This window comes from Rhincodon typus, chromosome 21 (assembly GCF_021869965.1).
Source record: "Rhincodon typus isolate 14 chromosome 21, sRhiTyp1.1, whole genome shotgun sequence".
In the NCBI taxonomy this organism is placed as follows: Eukaryota; Metazoa; Chordata; class Chondrichthyes; order Orectolobiformes; family Rhincodontidae; genus Rhincodon; species Rhincodon typus.
Genome location: NC_063352.1, coordinates 1,625,687 through 1,647,542, shown reverse-complemented (window position 1 = coordinate 1,647,542; position 21,856 = coordinate 1,625,687). Strand labels below are relative to the sequence as shown.

Here is a 21,856-nt window from a genome sequence, read left to right as displayed (position 1 = left end):
TGACAGTCGACATCACTACACTGCTGTGTGCAATAAGTCATGTAATCACAATAGACTAAATAAGTCCTATCTAGAAACTTATTTTTACCTCTGTGGATAACTTGTTTGTCACGGTGTTCTCAAGTGCAGTTGAACAATACAGCTGTAGAGTGCTCAGCATTGGCAGAGATCCCGCCATCGATAATGTGGATAGTCTCAATGGTCCGACAGCAACCCGCGCCATCTGCTTCAGATACCTGACTGTATTTCTAAATCATAAAAACTTGAATCAACATCAATTCAGTTAATTTTGAAAAGTACGATTTCTAATAGTTGTTATTTTTAGAGAAATCCTTATTTTGTACTAGCTATCAGCTTTTAATTCATCCTGTTTGGAAAAAGCTCCCTGCGCCGCTCCCAATATTGGGAGGTGGTGCAGAAAGCAGCATTAATACTGACCAGAGAATGGTGGGAGAGTAGAACACATGATTTTTTTTTCTATATAAAGCACTTACAGTAGCTACACAAAGTTAATTTCCCATAAGCAAAGTTAAGGCACGCAATTAGATTTCAATGATGGTAACTTTTTTTGGTAAATGACACAGACAGTATGATTTGTCCTCGCTTCAGAATTCCTAAGGTGAAACAAAAGTCTCATTCAGTAACTAACAGCTGCCCGATTAATCAGGCAGATCACCAAAGTATTCTTAGACTGAAATTACATGCGATGGTGTAATATAAGTTTCAGTTATATACAGCCAAGTAATCGAGATGGAGCTCTCCGGAAATAAACATGCTGTGTGATGGTTGCAATTGCTCAAGTTATTTGTTCAAGTACAGATTTAGAAAAGAAAACAAAAAATTGGGAGCAGTTAATTTTAACACTGAACAGCCAAAAGTAATGAACGTTGGATCAAGAATCAAGCACTACCATTTGGCAGCCATCTTTGAAGGATCCTTCCTGACAGTAGCCACTGGGGTTTTCTCTCCAGGCAGGATAATCTACAACAGGGTAAGGGGAACGATCATTCAGAACCAAATAGAAGAAGGGACCTCCTCACACTCTCTTTCCCTGGTCTCTCAGGGAATCGAGGGATTCAGGAAGCAAGCAGACAAGTGGAGTTCAAGATCAGCCATATTACCACCTTACAGTGCATTAAGGTGGATAAATCCCCTGGGATTGATCAAGTCCATCCTCAGACATTGTGGGAGGCTAGGGGAGAAAATGCAGAGGACCTTGCAGAGATTTTTGCTTCACCTCTAGCCACTGGTGAAGTTCTGGAAGACTGGAGGGTGGCTAATGTTGTTCCACTGTTAAGAAAGGTAGCAAAGACAAGGCAGGGAACTACAGGCCAGTGAGCCTGACATCAGTGGTAGGCAAGTTACTGGAGAGGATACTGTGGGACAGGATCAACCAACATTTGGATAGTCAAAGTCTAATTAGAGATAGTCAGCATGGATTTGTGCACGGGAATTCATGTCTGACACATCTTTGAGTTTTTCGAAGAGGTAATCAAGAGGATAGACAGTGGTAAGGCAGTGGATGTTATCTATACAGACTTTAGTAAGGCCTTTGACAAGGTCCCATATGGCAGGCTAGTCATGATTGTGATGTTGCATGGAATCCAGTGACAGCTAGATAATTGGATTTAAAATTGGCTCAATGATAGAAAGCAGAGGGTGATGGTTGAAGGTTGTTTCTCAGGCTGGAGGCCTGGTGTGCCACAAGGGTCAGAGCTGGGACCTTGGTTATTTGTTATTTACATAAATCATTGAGATGTGAATGTACAAGGCATGATTAGCAAGTCTGTGGATAATACAAAATTAGGAGGTATCATTGACAGCAAAGGAGGTTATCAAAAATTACAGAGGGATCCTGATCAGATGGGGAAGTGGGCTGAGGATTGGCAAATGCAATTCAATACAGTTAAGTGGGAGGTGTTGCATTTTGAAAAGTCAAACCAAGGTAGGACTTATACAGTAAATGGTAAGGTCCTGAGGAGTGTTGTGGAACAGAGGGACCTAAGAGTATAAGTACGTAGTTCATTGAAAGCATCGTCACACGTGGACAGGGTGGTGAAGAAATCATTTAGCATGTTGGCCTTCAATCAATGCTTTGAGTGTAGGAGTTAGGGTGTTACGTTACAGTTGTACCAGTCATTGGTGACAAGTCATTGGCTGCACATGGGAGTATTGTGTACAGTTTTGGTCACCCTGTTACAGGAAAAGCACAGTTAACCTGGAAAGTGTGCGAAGAAGATTTTTGAGGATCTTGCCAGTATTAGCAGTCCTGAGTTATAGGGAGAGGCTGGCCAAGGTAGGATTTTATTCCTTGGAATGTAGAAGAATGAGGGGTGATCTTATTGAGGTGAATAAAATCATGAGGGGCATAGATAGGATGAATGCATATAGTCTTTTTGCCAGGGATGAGGAATTGAAAACAAGACAGCATAGGCTTAAAGGTGAGAGGGGCAAGATTTAAGAAGGTCCTGAGGGGCAACTTCTTTACACAGAGAGTGGTGCGTGGAATGGGCTGCCAGGGAAAGGTGGTTGAGGCAGGTACAATAGCAACATTTAAATAGGTATATGGATGAGAAGAATTTAGAGGGATATAGACCAAATGCAGGCAATCGGAACTAGCTGAGTGGGCACCATAGTCAGCATGGACCAGTTTGAGCCGAAGGCGCTGTTTCTACACTATTACTCTATGACCCTACTCTGATTTGTTTGATTGGCAGAGCATGCTCAATTATGCTCTTCAAATATGCCATGAAACTTTTTCACTGATTCGCAGTACAATGCAACAGAAAGAAAGTATAAACCAAAAGAATTGCGGATGCTGTAAATCAGAAACAAAATCAGAAGCTGTTGGAAAAGCTCAGCAGGTTCGGCAGTATCTGTGAAGAGAAGTCTGTTAATGCTGTGAGTCAAGTGACCCTTCAAATAAAATATATATAACCATCAAACACAATTGGATGCACTCACTCTGTGCTGTTCTGGAGTTTCTTTTCTTGTTCTGTTTGTTCAATAGTTGAAGAAAAACAAACTGCACTCCTCATTAGTTGAACCTCAATGGCTTTCTGAAGTTCCCTTGGGTCAGGACTCATCACATTTGGAAGTAGCTTTTTCATGTCTGCAAACACACATTTTCAATATTTATTAAATATTTAACCAATAAACATCCTCATTCCCAAGTCCAAATAATTCAAACACATCGAAGAACCAGCTACTAATTTGGTAATTATGGAAGTGAAGATTTTCTGGAAATAACTTTAGAAGTTGTGTGTTAATACATTTATCTTAAAGAATATCCAGTTCAGTCTATGTGCTGCAGAGACAGGTGAGGGAGAGGTGTGTTTGTTGAACAGTCTTGCCAGGCCTGCTCTACGGCATAGTATCCAGTTTTGGTCAGTGGATCTCCGGAACAAATTGCCTGTGGAAGGGTACAGCACTGATTGTCCAGAGGCTAAAAGAGACGAATTATGAGGCTATCATAAACTTGATTTGCATTCCCGTGTAGCTTGCAGTTCAAAAGTCTGGAGTGGGGAATCTACTCAAGGTGTTTAAAATCAACGAGAACTAATAGACTTTGAATGGTGAGCATTTAGAATTTTCAAAACTGAAAGATAATGCGTGTTAGGTAAAGACAAGAATGGATAAGGAGGGTTGAGGCACATGTCAACCACGATTTTAACTGAATGGTAAGAGAGGCTAAAGGAGCTGAACAACACATTCTGTGTCTATACTGTTATGGACCAGACCAAACCCCCTCAAAATATATTAAGAAGATAGTGTAGACCCTAACCTTTTATTATTTTAAAGCTAAGTGTAAGGCATTGCTTTCCAAATACCTTTCGATTGGTCAAACCACTCGACATTAAGCAAAACATACTTCGTTTTTACACCAGAGTTAAAATACAAACAAAAAATGATAAGAATTGGCTTAACTGTAACTATTGAAATGTTTAAGAAAATAGCAGCTATATTAAGCACTACTAATTAATTGTTACAATGTAGTAACATGCTATAAACATACCCTTGGCAATTATAACATGTCAAAGACATTTGGATAAGTACATGTATAGGAAAGATTTGGAGAGATATGGGCCAAACCCAAGCAAGTGGGACTAGTTTAGTTTGGGAACATGTTTGGCATGGACTAGGTGGACCAATGGGTCTGCTTCCATGCTGTATGACTCTATGAAAAGAAAATTTAGAAAAACAGATTGTCTCACATGCAATTCTAGCAGCAGGAAGAGAACCCCAGCTTTTAGCTGTAACAGAAGAAAAATAGCTTCCACATTGAGCTTCAATATCCCAGCAGCAATGGCTACTGAAAACAAACTAAAAATCCTGTTTCTGTAGGAGCTTGACCCCCACCCAGTCAGGTTGCTTCTATTGTTCCAATTAAAAAAAAAACCAAGGCCTCACAAGCCTTTTATTTTATCAGCTTTGAGTAGATTGCTCTACACATCTGTCCCAACCTTTCTTCATAATAAAGTACAAAATACATCTCTTAAAGCCATAGTATCATCACAATACAAATAAGTTGCCAGTACTCCTGCTATTTAATCAGTAAATATTCTATAGGGAAAAAGACAGCTGAATTGGGGCACAGATGGGATTGTGTGCTTTCATACCTAATTTTTCTTTAGCAGCTCCATTGATGAAGTTAATGTCCTCCCCAGGTAACAGTTCCAACTGTTCCTGACATGCAGGGAAATCTCCACACTCAAAACTTCCAAGGGCTCTGAAACAAAATAACAAGGCTTCAATATACTCACATCTTACAGGACTTTTAGATCAATCCTCAAACAAATTCTTGAGCACTTGACAGGGTAAATGTGGAAAGATCGTTGATCCCAGACCCTGCTACGGGAAAACAGGGTATAGACTCAGAATAAGCGGTCACACATTTAAGACAAAAGAGGAGGAAGAATTTCTTTTCTCAAAGGCTAGGGAATCTGTGGATTTCTTTACCACAAAACTGCTGAGGCTGTGTCTATAAGCATATGGAAGGCAGGCACAGATTTTTAAACAGTAAGAAAATCATGGGGTAACAGGGAAAAGGTAGGAAATTGGAGTTGAGGATTTTTGGATCAGCCATGATTTCATTGAGTGGCAGAGCAGACACAATGTGCTGAATCATCTACTTTTGCTTTGATGTCTTATGGCCTTAAGACTAATACCTATTTGCCATCTGAAACAAAAACAGAAATTGTAGAGAAATTCTACAAGCCTGTCAGCATCTACGGAGAGAGAAAGCAGAGTTAATGCTTCGGGTCCAGTGGCCCTTATTAGCCATCTGTTAAACAGAAAAATCCTAAACCATGCTAAAAGCTTCCAAAAGCCCAGTCCATCACGCAAACCAGCCTTCCATCCAGTGACTCAGGAAAGCAGCCAACATAATCAAAGACCCCTTCCCCCGCCCGGTTATACTCTCTTACACCCTCTTCCACTGGACAGAAGATACAAAAGTTTGAAAACACAAGCCAACAGATTTAAGAACAGCTTCTTTCCTGCTGTTATCAGATTTATGAATGGACCTCACATTAGAGTTGATCTTTCTCTGTACCTTCTCTATAGCTGTAACACTATATTCTGCATTCTATTCCAATACCCTGATGTACTTATGATTTGTCTGGTTAGCACAATACTTTTCACAGTATATCCATACATGTGACAAAAATAAATCAAATCACAAACCACTAAATCAGAATTATACAAGAGCAAATTTTGGTGAATGGAGGATGAATTTGAGAAGTTAAAAAAAAGAGAAAAACCAGGAAATGAAAGCATCTAACCTGGACATCTTAACAGGAAATTATTAGTCTATAACCAAGGAACTTTTGTCACCTTGAATGCTTTCATCCAAAGAGAGCCAGCATACATTGTGGGAAGGTTATTCTGAATAAACCAGATTGAATTTTTTGTGGTAGTGGCAAAACTAGTGGATATTATTACTTATATTCAATTCCAGAAAGCATCTAGAAATGTCTCAACAGAACATGAACCAATTTAATGGAATCAAAGACAATTTATTGAAGTGGTTCTTGAGACAGCAGGGCTGACACATATGGAGAACTTCAGTCAGTTAGGATTATATTTACTGAATTCAGATGAATGATGGGGATATCAGAAACATAAAATTAAAAGGAATAATCATGGTAAACACAAGGAGGACATCCCCAATGACAGGAGTGTCCAGAAGGAAGGTCACAGACTAAAAATGCAGGGTAAACCATTTACAACCAAGATGAAGAGACTTTTTTTTTAAAACCCAGAGAGTGGCCAGACTGTGGAATTTACTCGCACAGAAAACAGTCAAGGCCAAAACGTTGTACAATTTCAAAGAAGTTGGATATGGCACTTAGGGATAAAGGGATCAAAGCATCTGAGGGGAAAGCAGGAACAAGCTATTGTAGTTGATTGTCCAACTCAATCAAAATAAATGACGAAGCAGGATCAAGGAGTTGAATGGCCTACTCCTGCTCCTATTTTCTATTTCTACAAGCTTATTGGAGAGTTGAACTGGTGGTAGGAGATGTGATGTGGAGGGGCCAGTGTTGGACTGGGCTGGACAAACACAGAAGTCACATGACACCTGGCAAAGGAGCTGTGCTCCGAAAGTTTGAGAGATTCCAAATAAACCTGTTGGGCTATAACCTGGTGTTGTGAGACGTCTGATGTTGGCAGTAAGAGACAGGTGGTCAGGGGTAACAGGCAGTTACTCTAATTGACAGGTTGCTACTGGTGGTATTCAACAAGCATCTTTGTCTGGGCCTCAACTGCTCACAGCATTTATTAATATTTTCAGATTTTCAGCATCTGGGCTACTTTGCATTCATGTTACAATACAAGTTATTGTACACTTATGCAAAGAACGGGCGTGACCACAATTGCAAATACTGAGGGTAGTTCTGGGCATCATAACTTTATGGATGAAGTATTGACTTTGGAGAGAGTGCAGCATAAATATACCAGAACAATACCAAGACTCCATAAGATTAAATAAAGAGGAAAGGTTTCACACAGCACTGTTTTTTGATTCGTTTTCAAGAAATTAAGGGAAAAAGATAACGGTAGATTAGAAGAAATGATTTCCATTAGTCCAGGAATGTGCACGGGCCTTAATCACAAAGTTAGGGCCAGATCCTTCAGAAGTAAGATTAGAAAACACTTCTACACACATAATGGTAATGTTTGGTACAAATTTAGAGTACTCCTGAAAGCAGCAACTTATTTTAAATTTTAAAACTTACATTGTTAAGATTTTGTTCTTGAAGGTATAAAGGTTTGGGACAAAGGCAGGTCATATGGTCAAGAGATCAATCATCATCTCAGCAAGCTCGGGGCAGGGGGGTGTCAATGGTCTATTCCTAATTATTCTCTTTCCTTTATACATCGGCCTGGTCAGCTGCTCTCAAAGGCAGCATGTTTGTGGGGTATGGGTCAACAGGTACCAGCTGAGCTTCTGCTATCTGACCCAGCCAGCTCACTTTTCTCAATGCCCATTTCCCAGATCTCATTTTACATTTCAACATCGCAGTGCTTGCCCTCCAGGTACTATATGCACACTTTAATTGCCACAGCATGCTTATCAGCAAATTTTTTCACAGCAAGAAAAATAACTAGCTATTAAAAAGGAAGTGTAAAGGGAAATATTTCCTGTTCCTTCAATGTTTATGTTTTTTAAAAATTTGCAATTTAAAAAACGTCAGCCAATTTGAAAGCAGTCACTATTCTCATGCCCAGATCTGCTCTAATGCAGTCACCAACAGGGAGAAGTTAGCTCTGCATGCTGCACAGTTATTTATTTATTTAGATGAAATCTAGAACTGTAATGGTGTCTGGAAGCTAATCCAAGCCATTCACCAACACCCGAACAGGCAGCAGTACTCAGCATTTGGTACTTTTTTTTTTTAAAATTGAGGCTACGTCAGCTTCAATTCTGGCTCCAGGCTTCTTGGAGGCTCCCACCATCAGTTACACCAGTCTGCTGCCAACTCAATTCACTCAACATAACATTATGAAACAGCTGCATATAGAACACAGCAAGGGGTATGGGCTCTGATAACGTCCCAGTTCAAAGTTTGAGAAGATTTGTAGCTCGGGTTGTGGATGAGGCTGTAGACTTGTTCACTGAGCCGGTGTGTTTGATTACAGACGTTTCGTTACCCTGCCTCCGTCAGCGCGCCTCCGGTGAAGCGTTGGTATTCTGTCCCGCTTGTTATTTATATGTCTTAGTTTGCTGGGCTGGTTGGCATCACTTCCGGTTGTTTTTCAGTGGTTTGTATATTGGGTCCAGTTCAACGTGTTTGTTGTGAAGTTCTGGTTGGATAGGTAACCCTCAGACCTACTGCCTCACTACCAGGTATGCCAATAAAACAGACTTGCCAAAGAACTACAACGGAAACTGAAATAATTAGTAAACAACACTACCCACTCCATCCACTCCTCCCAAGAATTCCTCAACATCAAGGACACCAGAATAGAAGGGGAAGAGATAATGATATCCTTCAAAGTAACAGCACTATTTACATCCATAAACATCGACCTGGCTAAAGGGACAATTGCCACACTGCTGGATGAATCAGGAAGGCAGGCACCCAATGACACCAACAGTATTAAGGACAGCACCCTGAAACTGCTGGATCGGTGCCTCACAACCCACTTCACCTTCAACGGCCGTATATTCAAACAAATCAATGGAACACCACTGGGATCCCCAATATCAGGGCTGATAGCAGAAGCCATAATGCAAAGGTTAGAATGGATAGCGCTCCCCACTATCCAACCCAAACTCTGGGTCCACTATGTAGATGACACCGTGATTATCAAAAGCACGAAACTAGAAGAAACCCACCAATGCAATCATCCTCCTCACCAGAATAAAATTCACAAAAGAAGGAGAAAACAATAACCAAATACATTTCACCATTATGTCTAGGAAGGGTAAGAACAACAGGGAACTCCAGACTAGCATATACAGAAAGACCACCCATACGGGCCAGATACTTAATGCAGCAACCATCCCAACACCCATAAACGGAGCTGCATCAGGACATTAGTCAAACGAGCCACAACACACTGCAGCAACCTGGAATTGCACAGAGCAGAACAGGAACACTTGTACGGAGTTTTTAGAAGGAATGGATATCCAAAAAAATCTGCTGTTACGTCCATGACAGACACAACAGGACAACACAACACAGCTAGACATACCAGTCACCCTACCATACAGAGACATATCAGAGATGACCACATGACTACTCAGACCCCTAGGTATCAGAGTAGCCCACAAACCAACAACCACTCTGTGACAGCTACTGATGAACATAAAGGATCTCATACCCACAACCAATAAAATTAACATAATATACAAAATACCATGCAAGGAATGTGGGAAACATTACATAAGCCAAACTGGAATAAAACTGACAATAGGGATACACAAACACCAACTAGCCACCAAGAAACACGACGAGTTCTGACTGGTCTCAATACACACAGAAAAAAGAGGACACAAATTCTACTGGGACGACACAAGCATAATAGCATGAGCCAAACAGACATGCCAGGGAATTTTTGGAAGCCTGGCATTCCAACCAGAACTCCAACAAACACATTAACCTGGACCCAATGTACAAACCAATGAAAAACAGAACCAGAAGTGAGGCCAACCACTCCAGCAAGCAGAGGTATATAAATAACAAGCAGGACAGAACAGCAACGCTTCACCAGAGGCGCACTGACAATGTTACCTAGCAGGGTGTCGAAATGTCTGCAACCAAACACACCAGCTCGGCGACTAAGTCTACAACCCCATTGCCTGTAGTCTGGAACTAACCAACTGCACACCCCTGACAATGCTAGTAAGTATCCAACAACGTGCACATTTGCTGAGTCCACAATAAGAACCAAATGCAATCTGGTCAAATATCTCTCTGCTGGATTACTCCTAATAATATGCACAGTGAGTGGAGGTGGTTCTGGACAGTATATTGTTCATCACTGCTCAGTTTGGGTTCTCTCAGGGCTACTCAGCTCCAAACCCCAGAGAGTCCTGGGACAAACATGGAGAGAAAATAAAGCTGAACTCCTGGGGAGAAGGGAGGGAGGCTGCCATCAGGACAGTACATGAACTATTACAGCACCAAGTAGACATTGAAAACTGAACTCAATTGGGATGGGGTGGAAATGATGTTTCCCAGTCGTTGAAATATACTTGCCCAAAAAAGATAACTGCAGTTGAGGACCATCATCTGACCACATCAGCATTGGTTGCAGGGGTTCCAGAATGTGCTACAGCAAAATCACACTGTCTCTTAGACGGTACCTCCCAAACTTCCAAGTCATCCATATCCTGTCTTGGAAGTACATCATTCCTTCACCGCCAATGGGTCAAATTCCCTGAACACATTTCATCACCTCCTCAGAGCAATGAGAGGAAGGCAATAAATGCTGGTTCTATCACCAATGCCCATATCTCATGGCTGAAAAATGGTCTAAGAATGGAGAATGGGATTAATCAGCTAGCTTTATTAAAGCCCAGATGACTGCAATGGGCCAAATAGCTCCATTTGTGCTGCAGTCATTCTTCGATACTATAATCCTTGGCTGTTCCATCAATAACCTTCCCTTTGTCATAAAGCAGAATATGGCTGCTTCATTGACAGCTGCAGTGTTCACCTCCATTTACAATTCCTCAGATAAAACTGACATTCAATTTATAAACAGTTTTCATCAGCACTTACAGCCAGCCAATGTGATATTTTTGAACACTGCCATCAATTACAATAGAGCAAGCACAACAGCCAGTTGTCAGACAGCAAAGCTTCCATAAGCAGCAACGTGAGAACAATAGGATATTCTGTTCTTTTGGAACAGTGACCGATGGTTCAATATGGTCCAGGAGACAAGGGATAACCACGACTCCCACCCTCCTCTTCAAAGCATTGCAAGATCTTTTCCATCCACTTGGAGGGCACACAAGACCTTAAATTAGTATCTCCTCCAAAGAGGAGGAGGAGAAGGCATCTCCCCAAGTACTGCACCAAATGCCAGCCTTCATCTTTATGTTCTGCTGACTGAGCCTTGGCTGTCCTCATCCATAGGACGTCAAACTAGACAATGTCTAATTTTGGCCAAGAAATGCCAAATAACATTCAGACCTCCCGTAATGGGTAAAAAACCAACATTCAACGTATTGTCAAAAGCAGACTTGGTGTGGCCGGGCGGGGGGAAACGACAGTGGAGAGGAGAGACGGGGGAAGATAGATATGGAGCATCACTGTTGGCTGGAGACCGAACTAGAACAGCCACATTCAGGAGGTCAAAGGGCTTGCTACAGTACTCCAGTGAAGCTCTGTGCAAGCTGGAAGAACACCACCTCATTTTCCATTTGAGAACCCTTCAACTTTCTGGACTCAATATTGAGTTCAATAGTATTAGGGCCCGAGCATCTTTCCCCATATTCTCAATCCAACCCTACACACCAGTCTTCCATGGCTACTTGGTGCTGTGATATTTCATGTGCTGTCCCAATAGCAGCCTCCCTTCCTTCTCTGGAGGAATTCAGCATTTTTCTCTTTATATGTTTGTCCCAAGACTGTGGCCAGGTGGGGAGCCAAGTAGACTTGACAGAACCCAAACTGAGCACTGTTGAACAAAATATCATCACATAAGCATGACCACTAACGGACCACATTAGCAGTTATTCATTCTCCCAGGCTAACCTTTATGTATTCCTTTATCTGAACTGCTTTCCTCTCTCTGGAACCCATCTTCACCTACCGCTTACTCCTTCCTCCTCCACCCACCCCTTCTCTAGCATATATATCAACCTCTTCTTAGCTACAATCAGTTCTGAAGGGTCACTGGACTAAAACCATTAACACCACTTTCTCTTCACAAATACTACTAGACCTGCTCACGTTCTTGAGCAATTTGGAATTTGTATCATATGCTGTACGACTCACCTACATACCACCTGTGTAGAAAGGCTACAGCTCTTCAGGAATTATACTTTCCAGGAAAACTGTTCACTTGGTTTACATTTCATTCAATAGTGCCTGCCTGGACAGTATACCATGGCTGTTGTTAGGTGGATTATATACATAATGCATTGTTTCTCAATAGCTTCTCAGTAGCAACCCAGGAAGATCTGGATTTACAACATCGAAAAAGACAGGCATATGGGAAGAAGTTCCTCTCCAAGGCATCAGCTAGACGTGCGAATACATCACAATTTCTTCAGACACTGTAATCCGGGAGGCTGCCAGTAACAGCACTGTGGAATGCCTTCAGTAATTAAAATTGCTGGCCCACCATCACCTCTCAACAGAAATGAAGAATGGTCAATAATTGCTTACCAGCAACACCCACATCCCTGGAATGAACACACATGAGAAAATTTCAACATGATCAATGCGCTTAGAATGGTTTTGGAATGCAGGCAGCATTTCCCATTAGTGAAGTTGGAGTAGTTGTTCTTGGGGTAGAGACAAGAAAGGTTGCTTAAAAATGCAAACATAAACAAAGTCACAAATTTTAAATAGATGCAGTTTGAGTGAACAAAAAAAGTGTCTTAAACAATACCAGTATTTTGCCAGAACACTACATGTTGCATTTTATAGAAAATGAAAATGAGTGCCTGAAGTTTCTGACCTGATGTAGTTAAAATCAGCCTTCAGGTGGATGGATGATCCATTTGTACTTTTCTTCAACGCTAGGATACCATTCTGCCATTCTTCCACAGCTGGCCAGTCAGATAATGAAATGTAGCATTCACAAGCTTTATTCGCCAAATAATTCACAATTTCAGGGGAAGTATCACTTTGTTTAGTAAGAACAGTTTTCTTGCTTTCAGCTGTACAAAACAAAGCTCTATCAATGATGATGCAATGTTGCAGCTTTTTTAAAAAAAAATGACAGCAAATTCAGATGATTTACCTTGTATGTATGTCCTGTCTTTATAAAATGATGCAGATGACAATATAGGAGCATTGTTAGTAAGTTTGCGGATTACACCAAAATTGGTGGTACATTGGACTGTGAAGAAGAGTATCTAAGAGCCCAACGGGATCTTGATCAGGTGAGCAAATTGGCCAAGGAACAGCAGATGGTGTTTAATGCAGATAAATGTGAGGTGTTGAATTCTGTTAAGACAAACTAGGGCATGACTTACAGTTAATGGTCAGGCCCTGGGGAGTGCTGACGAACGGAGACATCTAAGGGTGCAGGTACACAGTTTTTTTAAAGTGGCGTCACAGGTAGACAAGGTGGTGAAGGCAGCTTTTGGCATGCTTGCCTTCACCGGTTACAGCATGGAGTACAGGAATTGGGGTATCATGTTAATGCTGCACAAGACATGAGTAAGTCCACATTTGGAGTACAACTCTGGTTGCCCTGCTTATAGGGAGGACGTTATTAAACTAGAAAGGGTGCAAAAAAAGACTTGGAAGGATGTTACGAAACTGGAAGGTTTGAGTTGTAAGGAAAGGCTGGATAGTCTGGGACATTTTTCCCCCTTGTGTGTAGATAGCTGAGGGATGATCTTAGAGGTTTATAAAATCATGAAGGGCAGAGATAAGATGAATCGTAAAGCTTTTCAATCCCCCAGGTTAGGGGAGTCCAAAACTAGAGGGTATAGGTTTAAGGTGAAAAGGGGAAAGATTTAAAGGGACCTGAGGGGCAACTTTTCCCCATAGAGGGTGGCGCATATATGAAATGAACTGCCAGGGGAATTGGTACAGGTGGGTACAGTTACAACATTGAGACATTTGGACAGGTTCAAGCATGGGAAAGTTTTAGAGGAATAAGGGCCAAATGCATGCAAATGGGAGTTAGTTTGGTTTAAATTTAGTTTGGGAAACTTGGTCAGCCTAAGGGTCTGTTTCTGTGCTGCAAGACTATGTGCAGGTTAGGTGGATTGGCCGTGGTAAATTGCCCCGTAGTGTCCAGGTTAGATGCGTTAGCCATAGTAAGTGTGGGGTTACGGGGTTAGGGCGTGAAGGATGGGTCTGGGTGGGATGGTCTTTGGAGGGTTGGTGCAAACTCAATGTGCCAAATGGCCTTTCTGCAATGTCAGGTTTCTATGATTCCCTTAAATAACAGCCACATGAAGGTGCTGAAAGGGACAGAACTGGCAAAGAAATTTTCTCAGCTGTTCAATAAATATGATACAGCTTCCAACTGAATAATGCACTAAGTTGTAGGTGATCTAATGCTTTATGTTACAGTTTTCCACCAGCTCAGCACTAGCCAGAATGGCAGTGCACCTTTATCAATTTTTAAAAACTAACTTGTATAAGGCTGGCCCAAAATGCAGCTTGGAAACTCTAAGTCTCATTAAGAAAAGCTTCCTCCTGGCAAACTGGTATCATGGTAAAACGTATTGCGTTGATAGTTTAGTTAGACATGAGTGAATTATAAGTTTGAGTTTAAGGAGAGCCTGAATAGTCTGGGACATTTTTTCACTGGAGAGCAGGGGTTGAGAGGTGACCATTTAGAGGTTTATGAAATGATGAGGGGCATAAATAACGTAAATGACAGGTGTCTTTTCCCTAAGGTGGGGGACTTCAAGACTAGGGGGCATATTTTTAAGATGACAGGAGAAAGATTTAAAAAAGATACAGGGGGCAAACTTATTGCTCGTATCTAGACTGAACTTCCAGAGGAAGTGGTGGATGCAGCTACAGTTACAATGTTTAAAAGACATTTGGATAAGTACATGAATAAGGAATGCTTGGAGGGATATGGGCCAAGTGCAGGCAGGTGGGACTAGTCTACTTTGGGATTATGGTCAGCATAGACTGATTAAACCAAAGGGTCTGCTTCTGTCCTGTATGACTATGACTCTGAGTGCGTCACGAAGCAACAAAATAGAATGCAGTTATTTGGTTTTGCTAACAGGTTTTCTTCCATTTCATAAAATGCTAAATCACTTTTTCTGTTCATATAGCGAAATGGCGAAACCTCCACTGAAAGACGTATAGCATCCTTCCACATGGAGAAGAAATACCGGAGCGAAAATGGCTGGTCTCTTGTAAAGGGTATAGAGAAAAGACCAGGGGACTGGGAATACCAGGATGAAGGAGTTACACATACCTCACAGGAAAAGAGTCACATAGCTACTAGTGGAATAGAAACAGTGGGATACTGCCATCGATTCTGCATTGAAATCACCCAAGTTTATAAACAAAACATTTTTATAGACCATTTTCACAACTTCAGGCCATCCCAAAGCAATTTTTAGAAAACAAAAAAACTTTAAGTGTCATCACTGTTACAATATGGAAAAAAATTTTGTATTACTAGAATTACCTCTTCCTGATTATTCCACAATAATCCCCAACTGAGGGGCTTGGTAATTTGGCCAATGTCACATGACAACAACAAATTATTCACCAAATCTTTTAGCTCATTCTTCTTTCAAATGAAGAATATTACATGAATTATTGTTCACATATTGTGCCTATCAACTCATACTCACTATTCCCCGTATGTTTAGGGCTGGCAAGGTTACTACCAGTGCTGGCAATAGACACTTTGAGAAGGGATTTGTCAAGGCCTTTAATGCAGCAGTCTACTCCAGTCATGGCACACAGCTGCTCCTGGTATTCATTTGATGCCTTTTCAAACCTGAAGGTGATTGAATACAGAGCAATGTAGTGAAGTGTATTTTTAAATGAGATATTTCAAATGCAGCATAACACAACAACTGTTGCGCAAGATTTTATCCCCAAAGCAAACAACGATAAACTGGAAAATTTAAAAAAGGTAAAGTCAGAACCCACATAATGGTACTTTACCACATCAAGTAACATCTGAAGCTCGATCAAAGGAACCAAATCAATGAGATAATGAGACCATCAGGTCAGCTTTTCCACACGCTCACAATCAAAGTGTCAACACAAAGCCCTAAAAAAATTCAAATTCTCCATTGTATAAGAATTGAGATAGACCATGGAAGAAAAAGTCTCATCACAACTCTCTAGTTGTGTTGCAACTGCCTTAAAAATCTAATATTCCAATAAATAAGTGACAAAGTAATAAAAATTGGCAAGACTAACAGATTTAATTTTTAAAACCATAAAACTTCAAAGGAACACAATCATGGGTCTGTGGAATAGGAAAACATAAATCAATTAACTTCTGCGCTCCCACAATAATTTCACCCAAGGGCTGAATCTGGAGGATTGCCTACCCTACCAAAAGGTATATGGGTTAGACTTGGAGTCAACTGACGTCATTCGCAATTCTAAAGAGAGCAGTAGCATTCATTTTTACAATCTTGCTTAAGACAAATGATTCAATTTCACTTCTTTCATCCAAGGGATTTATCAGCTTTCAGCTTCCTTTTAATTAGTTATTGAAATGACCATCTGGTCCGTAACCTCCATCTCCTACAACTTCCATTATGAAGTCAGGCACAAAACCTTTGTTATGTCCTCCGCCTCTAATGAAGATTTTCTTCGACCCAAACTAATTGTTAACATTTTGTATATTGAGAAACTATTCTAGGGTTTGTTTTTTTTTTTTTTAAAAGTAGAGATCAGTCTGAGACTGGTGCAGTTGGGAAAGAAGCAAGACAAACACAGTCAGGGCAGGCTGGAACAAAGCAGAGAACGAGGTAGGACTGGTAAATTAAACTGCATTTATTTCAACGTAAGGCAGATGATTCAGGGCATGGTTGAGAACATGGGACTGGGATATCATAGCAACTACAGAGACATGGCTCAGGGATACAGTTGAGAGGGTTGGATTATGAGGAAAGACTGAGTAGACTGGGATTATACTCATTGGAATTCAGAAGAATAAGGGGAGATCTTATAGAAACATAAGATTATGAAGGGAATAGATAAGGTGGAGGCAGGGAGGTTGTTTCCGTTAGCAGGTGAAACTAGGACTAGAGGGCATCGCCTCAAAATAAAGGGAAGCAGATGTAGGACTGAGGTCAGGAGGAACTTCTTCACCCAAAGGGTTGTGAATCTGTGGAATTCCCTGCCCAGTGAAGCTGTTGAAGCTACCTTGCTGAATGTTTTTAAGGCAAGGCTAGATAAATTTTTGAACAGTAAAGGAATTAAGGGTTATGGTGAGCATGCGGGTAGGTGGAGCTGAGTCTCAAAAAGATCAGCCATGATCTTATTAAACGGCAGGGCAGGCTCGAGGGGCCAGATGGCCTACTCCTGCTCCTAGTTCTTATGACAGACAGGTCTGGCAGCTTAAATGTTCCAGGGTATAGATACTATAGGAAGGATAGTAATGCTCGGGGATGGGGGGTTTGATTATGAATAACATTACAGCTGTGCTTAGTGAGGATATTCCTGGAAATACATTCAAGGAAGTTATTTGGGTGGAACTGAGAAATAAAGGGATGATTACCTCACTGGGATTGTACTAAAGACGCCCCCAATAGTCAGTGGGAAATTAAGAAGAACTTGTAAGGAGATCTGAGTTATCTGTAACAATAATAGGGTGGTTATGGTAGGAGACATTAACTTTCCAAACATAGATTGGGACTACCAAAAGTGTTAAGGGCTTGAATGGAGAAGAATATACATAAATGATCTGGAGGAAGGTATAGATGGTCTGATTAGCAAGTTTGCAGATGACACTAAGATTGGTGGAGTAGCAGATAGTGAAGGGGACTGTCGGAGAATGCAGCAGAATATAGATAGATTGGAGAGTTGGGCGGAGAAATGGCAGAGGGAGTTCAATCCAGGAAAGTGCGAGGTGATACATTTCGGAAGATCCAATTCAAGACCGAACTATACTGTAAATGGAAAAGCCCTGGGGAAAATTGGACCTGAACACCCAGATCTCTCTGTGCATCATTGTACCCTGAAGGTGGCAACACAGGTCGATAGAATGGTCAAGGCGGCATACGGCATGCTTTCATTCATTGGACGGGGTATTGAGTACAAGAGTTGGCAGGTCATGTTACGGTTGTATAGGACTTTGGTTCAACCACATTTGGAATACTGCTTACAGTTCTGGTCGCCACATTACCAAAAGGATGTGGTTGCTTTGGAGGGGCTGGAGAGGTGGTTCACCAGGATGTTGCCTGGTATGGAGGGCACTAGCTATGAAGAGAGGCTGAGTAGATTAGGATTATTTACATGAGAAAGACGGAGGTTGGGGGGGAGGGGGACACCTGATTGAGGTCTACAAAATCATGAGAATAGACAGGGTGAATAGCAAGCAGCTTTTTCCCCCCAGAGTGGGGGGACTCAATTACTCGGGGTCATGATTTCAAGGTGAGGGGAAAGTTTAAGGGAGATATGCGTGGAAAATTCTTTACGCAGAGAGTGGTGGGTGCCTGGAACGCATTGCCAGCGAAGGTGGTAGAGGCGGGCACGATAGCGTCATTTAAGATGTATCTAGACAGATACATGAATGGGCAGGGAGCAGAGGGATACAGATCCTTGGAAAATAGGCGACAGGTTTAGATAGAGGATCTGGATCGGCACAGGCTTGGAGGGCTGAAGGGCCTGAACCTGTGCTGTAATTTTCTTTGTTCTTTGAATCTGTTAAGTGTGTACAAGAAAACCCTGATTCAGTATGTGGATGTACCTACTAAAAAAGCTGCAAAACTTGACCTACTCTTGGGAAATAAGGCAGGGCAGGTGACCAAGGTGTCAGTGGGGGAGCACTTTGGGACCAGTGACCATTATTTTACTAGCCTTAAAATAGTGATGGAAAGATTAGACCTGATCTAAAAGTTGAAGTTCTAAATTGGAGGAAGGCGAATTTTGGTGGTATTAGGCAAGAACTTTCAAAAGTTGATCGGGGCAGGCAAAGGGGGTGGCTGGAAAATGGAAAGGATTCAAACATGAGATAACGAGAATCTGAGAGACAATATGTGCCTGTTGCGGTGAAGGGCAAGGCTGGTAGGTATAGGGAATGCTGGATGACCAGAGAAATTAGGTTTTGGTCAAGTAAAAGAAGGAGGCGTATGTCAGGTACAGACAGCAGGAATCGAGTGAATCCCTAGAAGAGTATAAAGGCAGTAGGATTATACACAAGAGGGAAATCAGGAGGGCAAAAAGGGGACATGGGATAGCTTTGGCAAATAGGGTTGAGAATCTACAAATACATCAAGGACAAAAAAGGGTAACTAGGGACAGAATAGGGCCCCTTAAAGATCAGCAAGGCCGCTTGTGTGTGGAACCGCAAATGAGGAAGATACTAAACAAGTATTTTGCATCAGTGTTTACTGTGGAGAAGGATATGGAAGATACAGAATGTGGGCAAATAAATAGCCATATTACAGAGGTGGTGGTGCTTAAAACACAAAGGTGCATAAATCCCTGGGATCAGATCAGGAGTACACTAGAACTCTGTGGAAAGCTAGGGAAGTGATTGCTGGGCCCCTTGCTGAGATATTTGTATCTTGGATAGCCACAGGTGAGGTGCTGGAAGACTGGAGGTTGGCTAACGTGGCACCACTATTTAAGAAAGGTGGTAAGGAAAAGCAGGGAACTACAGACCAGTGAGCTGATATCGATGGTGGGCAAGTTGTTGGAGGGAATCCTGAAGGACAGGATTTACATGTATTTGGAAAAGCAAGGACTGATTAGGGATAGTCAATATGGCTTTGTGCATGGGTAATCTTGTCTCACTAACTGGATTGTGTTTTTTGAGGAAGTAGCAAAGAGGATTGGTGAGGGCGGAGTAGTGGACATGATCTATATGGAAACCGAAAGAACTGCGGATGCTGTAAACCAGGAACAAAAACAGAAGTTACTGGTAAAGCTCAGCAGTCTAGCAGCATCTGAAGAAGAGAAACAGAATTAACATTGAGACCGGTGACCCTTCCTCAGAGCAGTTCTAAAGAAGGGTCACCGGACTCAAAACGTTTACTCGGACTTTTTCTTCACAGATGCTGCCAGACCTGCTGAGCTTTTCCAGCAACGTATGAAGTATATGGAGTTCAGCAAGGCGTTCGACAAGGTTCCGCATGGTAGACTGGTTAGTAAGATTAGATCACATGGAATACAGGGAGAAATAGCGATTTGGATACAGAACTGGCTCGAAGGTTGAAGACAGAGGGGTGGTGGTGGAGAATTGTTTTTCAGACTGGAGGCCTGTGACCAGCAGTGCATCACAAGGATCGGTGCTGGGTCCACTGCTTTTCATTAATTATATAAACAATTTGGATGTGAACATGGAGATATGATTAGTAAGTTTGTAGATAACACCAAAATTGTTGTAGTGGACAGCAAAGGTGGTTACCTCAGTGTATAATGGGGTCTTGATCAGATGGGCCAAGGATGGCAGATGCAGTTTAATTTAGATAAATGTGAGGAGCTGCATTTTGGAAAGGCAAATCAGGGCAGGACTTATACACTTAATGGTAAGGTCCTGGGGAGTGTTGCTGAACAAAGAGACCTTGGAGTGCAGGTTCATAGTTTCTTCAAAGTGGAATCGCAGGTAGACAGCAGTGAAGGCGGCATTTGGTACGCTTGCCTTTATTGGTCAGTGCATTGAATATAGGAGTTGGGAGGTCATGTTGTGCTGTACTGGACATGGGTTAGGCCATTTTTGGAATACTGCATGCAATTCTGGTCTCCCTCCCATAGGAAGGAGTTGTGAAACTTCAAAGGGTTCAGTAAAAATTTCCAAGGATGTTGCCAGGGTTGAAGGGTTTGAGCTATAGGGAGAGGCTGAATAGGCTGGGGCCATTTTCACCGGAGTGCGAAGGCTGAGAGGTGACCTTATAACATCATGAGGGGCATGGATAGGGTAAACAGACAAGGTCTTTTCCATGGGCTGGGGAAGTCCAAAACTAGAGGGCATTGGCTTACGGTGAGAGGGGAAGATTTAAAACAGACCCAGGGGCAACTTTTTCACGCAGAGGATGGTGCATGTATGGAACGAGCTGCCAGAGGAAGTGGAAAAGGCTGATACAACGACAACATTTAAAGGCATCTGGACAGGTATATGAATAGGCAGGGTTTAGAGGAATATGGGCTAAATGCTGGCAAATGGGACTAGATTTATTTAGGATATCTGGCCGGCATGGATGAGTTGGACAGAAGGGTCTGTTTCCATGCCGTACAGCTCTATGACTATTTAAAATCTGGTCTACTCATCTTTTCACAATAACTTTTTCAATTTATTCTTGTACTTTCCATAATCTTCCTGCTTAGTGGTTGGAAGCTCTTCACATTTGTCATTTTTGTTTTATTTCAACTTCGTTTCCCTTCGCCACCCAAACATCATTAGCTTTGGAATTTGGACTTTTTCCAATTGAAGGACATGCTTAATTTGTTCATGAATTCTCTTACCTTTATTTTCATTTCAGCTTTATTACTACAAGGCCTTTTCCAATCTGTGTTCCCTTTTAAAGTGCAGTATGCATACTGACATTTCAATCTGGGACTCAAGGGCCATGGGGAAGTGGAGTTGAGGATTGTCAGATCAGCTACAACTTCACTGAATTGCAGGGCCAATTCGATGCTTATGTTCCTGTGTCTTACTGTCATAGTTTAGTCTAGTTATAAATGCATCCATATAAACACACAGAGGTATAGATAGAGTAGACATCTAGAGACTTTTTCCTAGGGTGGAGGTAGCTATTACAAGGGGGCATAGTTTTAAAGTGAGTGGAGGTAGATACAGAGGAGACGTCAGAGGTAGGTTCTTTACTCAGAGTGGTAGGGGCATGGAATGCATTGCTGGAGAGGGTAGTGGAGTCAGCCTCATTAGGAGCATTTAAGTGGCTATTGGATAGGCATATGGATTTTTAGTATAAGGTAGGGGTGGAGATTAGATAGACCTTTGGATTAGGGTAAAAAGTTCAGCACAACATTGTGGGCCAAAGGGCCTGTACTGTGCTGTACTGTTCTATGTTCTATTGTTAACCTAA

The 21,856-nt window shown here is 41.8% G+C and overlaps 1 protein-coding gene across 1 annotated transcript in view; it reads right to left on the bottom strand.

Moving 5' to 3' along the window:
* The window catches only part of smg1 (SMG1 nonsense mediated mRNA decay associated PI3K related kinase), a 170,708-nt gene that overhangs the window by 72,362 nt on the left and 76,490 nt on the right, over positions 1-21,856 (bottom strand). The window contains exons 24-28 of the mRNA XM_048609660.1: positions 15,476-15,624; positions 12,649-12,850; positions 4,620-4,729; positions 2,965-3,112; positions 89-248 (exon numbers count right to left, since the gene is read on the bottom strand). Of these exons, the coding sequence (XP_048465617.1) occupies positions 89-248; positions 2,965-3,112; positions 4,620-4,729; positions 12,649-12,850; positions 15,476-15,624 (769 nt within the window). The remainder of the gene's footprint in view (positions 1-88; positions 249-2,964; positions 3,113-4,619; positions 4,730-12,648; positions 12,851-15,475; positions 15,625-21,856) is intronic.